Consider the following 2,474-nt stretch of genomic DNA (forward strand, 5'->3'; position numbering starts at 1 on the left):
AGAGTGCCTAACTGCATCACCACGTTTGTTGTTATTGGTGAATAAGAGCTCGTTGATAGGAACATTAATGATTCTTTTCATCACATTGCTAATGATTCGTGCAGCCTGAAGCGATGGACATTGGCTGGATGGGAATTTTCCTTCTTTTCTGGAGGGAACACTCCAGGGCAACTTCTGCTACTTCCTAATGCTTACAGGTTAAAGATTAGCAAAGAACATGGAGAGTGTACTTGTAATTAACACACACGTAAGATATCGTCAAGGCTCTTTGTGGTTTCATCAAACACAAAGTGCTGGAGGAACTCGGTGGATCAGATAGTGTACGCTCAACTTCATCATTTTTTTATTAGATTTCCATAAGGATACTTAACATCCCATTTATCTCATATATTCTCCTTGAGACTGCAGGGTCCACTGTGTGAGATGAACCTGCAAACACTTTTATACCTTTTCAAACGGTAACTATGTTGTCCTGGCGTTGGAGATTAAGTAAACATAGGTTTAATATTTAACTTTATAGAAATTTGTCTGAGAGATTTTTATTATGACTGGATAACATCCTTCCGCAGACATGAGAAAACCCAAAAGAGCTGTGAAAACCAGATCCCACCAAAGAGAAATAATCAACAAATGTCGAATAACCCATGTGCAATAGATACTTTGGTTGGGAATTATATTTATGCTTTGGGAACAGTGACATTGTGAAGTTTGAAGTAAGCAATTTTATGTTTTACTATCCCTGGAGCTTTCGGCTATTTTCTGTACACGGATCCAATAAAGAAACAAACCTTCTCCGTTAATTTTCTTTTGAATATAAGATTATAGGTTATTTTTAAAGAGAGGCTGTTTCAGTTGTAATTTGAAATATTTTCTTTTCTCTTCGCTCATTGTCACGGTGGGGGGAACGGACAGCCTTGCTTTTCGCTGATAGTTCGGGACTAGAGTTCTTCCGCGATGTTTAAAACTTCAAATCCTTATCGCTTGAACGCGCCAAGCCTGCAATAAATAAAGCAACAGAATGAGCGGGCAATAATGAATAGACTGGGAGACGACTCTCAATATAATTGCATCCAAATTCTTACTCGTAATGATTCCTGTTAGCCTTGACATGCAACTCAGGCTCAGCACAATTCGATAACCAATACATGCTTTTTTTAAACTAACCCCGATTAACATGATAGCTTTACCGTGGATAGTCATTTCTGGACTCCACTGTCAAAATGACAGGTCGGACACGACTATTTGAAAGGAAAGGTAACCAACACTGATAACATTAGACACGAGGGACTGCAAGATGCTGGTTTATTTAAAAAAAACACACACAAAGTGCTGGAGTAATTCAGTCGGTCTGGCAGCATCCGCGGAGGACATGGATAGATGACATTTTGCATCAGCACCCTTCTTCAGACTGATAACATTAGACTGACTCTTAAATGTTTCACAGCAGCGCCTTTACCTGCCGAGTACTGCGGATACCGCAAGGTATATCCGGCTACGATCTGCCTCCTGCCCAGCCCATGAGATCGCGACAACACACAATCCACGTAGATATCCCAGAAGAGCTGAGCCAGATCGATGAACAGGGCAGCGTGCTTAGGTTTCTCCGAGACTTTCAGAAAGATCATGAAGTCCCAGAGGTCGCTGACTGTTTCGGCGACTCGCAGCTTCCTGAGCTCGACCAGGGCCAGGGACGAGCTCTCCCAGCACTGGGGGTCGATCTCGCCCAGATTCATCGGGTCTGTGTTCCTGTTCTGACCCATAACCACCGTGGCACCGATCCACACCAGCATCAAACACAAGCTGCCACCCACACGCTGCATACTCTACAGGGACTGACAACGGAAAAGAAAGTGGTTGGTTTAGTAACTGGCATCTCGTTATATCAAACATTGGAAAGCAACACATGGAAACGAACGAGCTACTTTTGGTGTGTGCTGCCGCTGTGCCGATCATTCAAAATGATATTACAACCCACAGACAGATAATGAGACCTTCGGAAAGTAGCAGAAACTACACTGCTGGACACTTACACCAGCGTTGATACTGGATATCTACCCCAGCGTTGACACTGTCTCACAAAGCAGACCTCCTCTGGAGGGATGATACACGGACAAGACTAAACACCCTCAGATAGCAATCAAAGGCGAGACATCGAATCCCAATTATTCTCAACCCTTGGAGATTGGCAGCGAATGATCTCACAAATGTAAGTGCATGAGATTTAACCGTGAGGTGTTATTTAATATTTGTTTGTTCTTTGTTGATGTAAAAACTAGTTGTAACCTTTTAAAAACTCAGTTCCGTCATCGGCTGTCAATTCAAAACTATAGCTACTGTTGTGGAAATCCGTAATAAATGAGCAATTACACCCCCCCCCCCCCACCACCCATAAAGTAAACATTCGGCGGGACCAAAGTTGCCTCAGCCAACACTTCTATCCCCCCCCCTCCCCCCCCCCACCACCACCACACTCA

At 43.4% G+C, this 2,474-nt stretch overlaps 1 protein-coding gene across 1 annotated transcript; it reads right to left on the bottom strand.

Moving 5' to 3' along the window:
* Positions 1-873: 873 nt before the first annotated feature.
* Positions 874-1,733, bottom strand: LOC144606297 (protein FAM237A-like). The gene is made up of 2 exons (XM_078422260.1): positions 1,457-1,733; positions 874-996 (listed from the first exon to the last, which is right to left on the bottom strand). Exons 1-2 carry the CDS (start codon positions 1,731-1,733, stop codon positions 959-961), a joined length of 315 nt encoding a protein of 104 aa, XP_078278386.1. The 3' UTR covers positions 874-958.
* Positions 1,734-2,474: the final 741 nt, after the last annotated feature.

The sequence above is a fragment of the Rhinoraja longicauda genome, chromosome 2 (genome assembly GCF_053455715.1).
Source record: "Rhinoraja longicauda isolate Sanriku21f chromosome 2, sRhiLon1.1, whole genome shotgun sequence".
Lineage (NCBI taxonomy): Eukaryota > Metazoa > Chordata > Chondrichthyes > Rajiformes > Arhynchobatidae > Rhinoraja > Rhinoraja longicauda.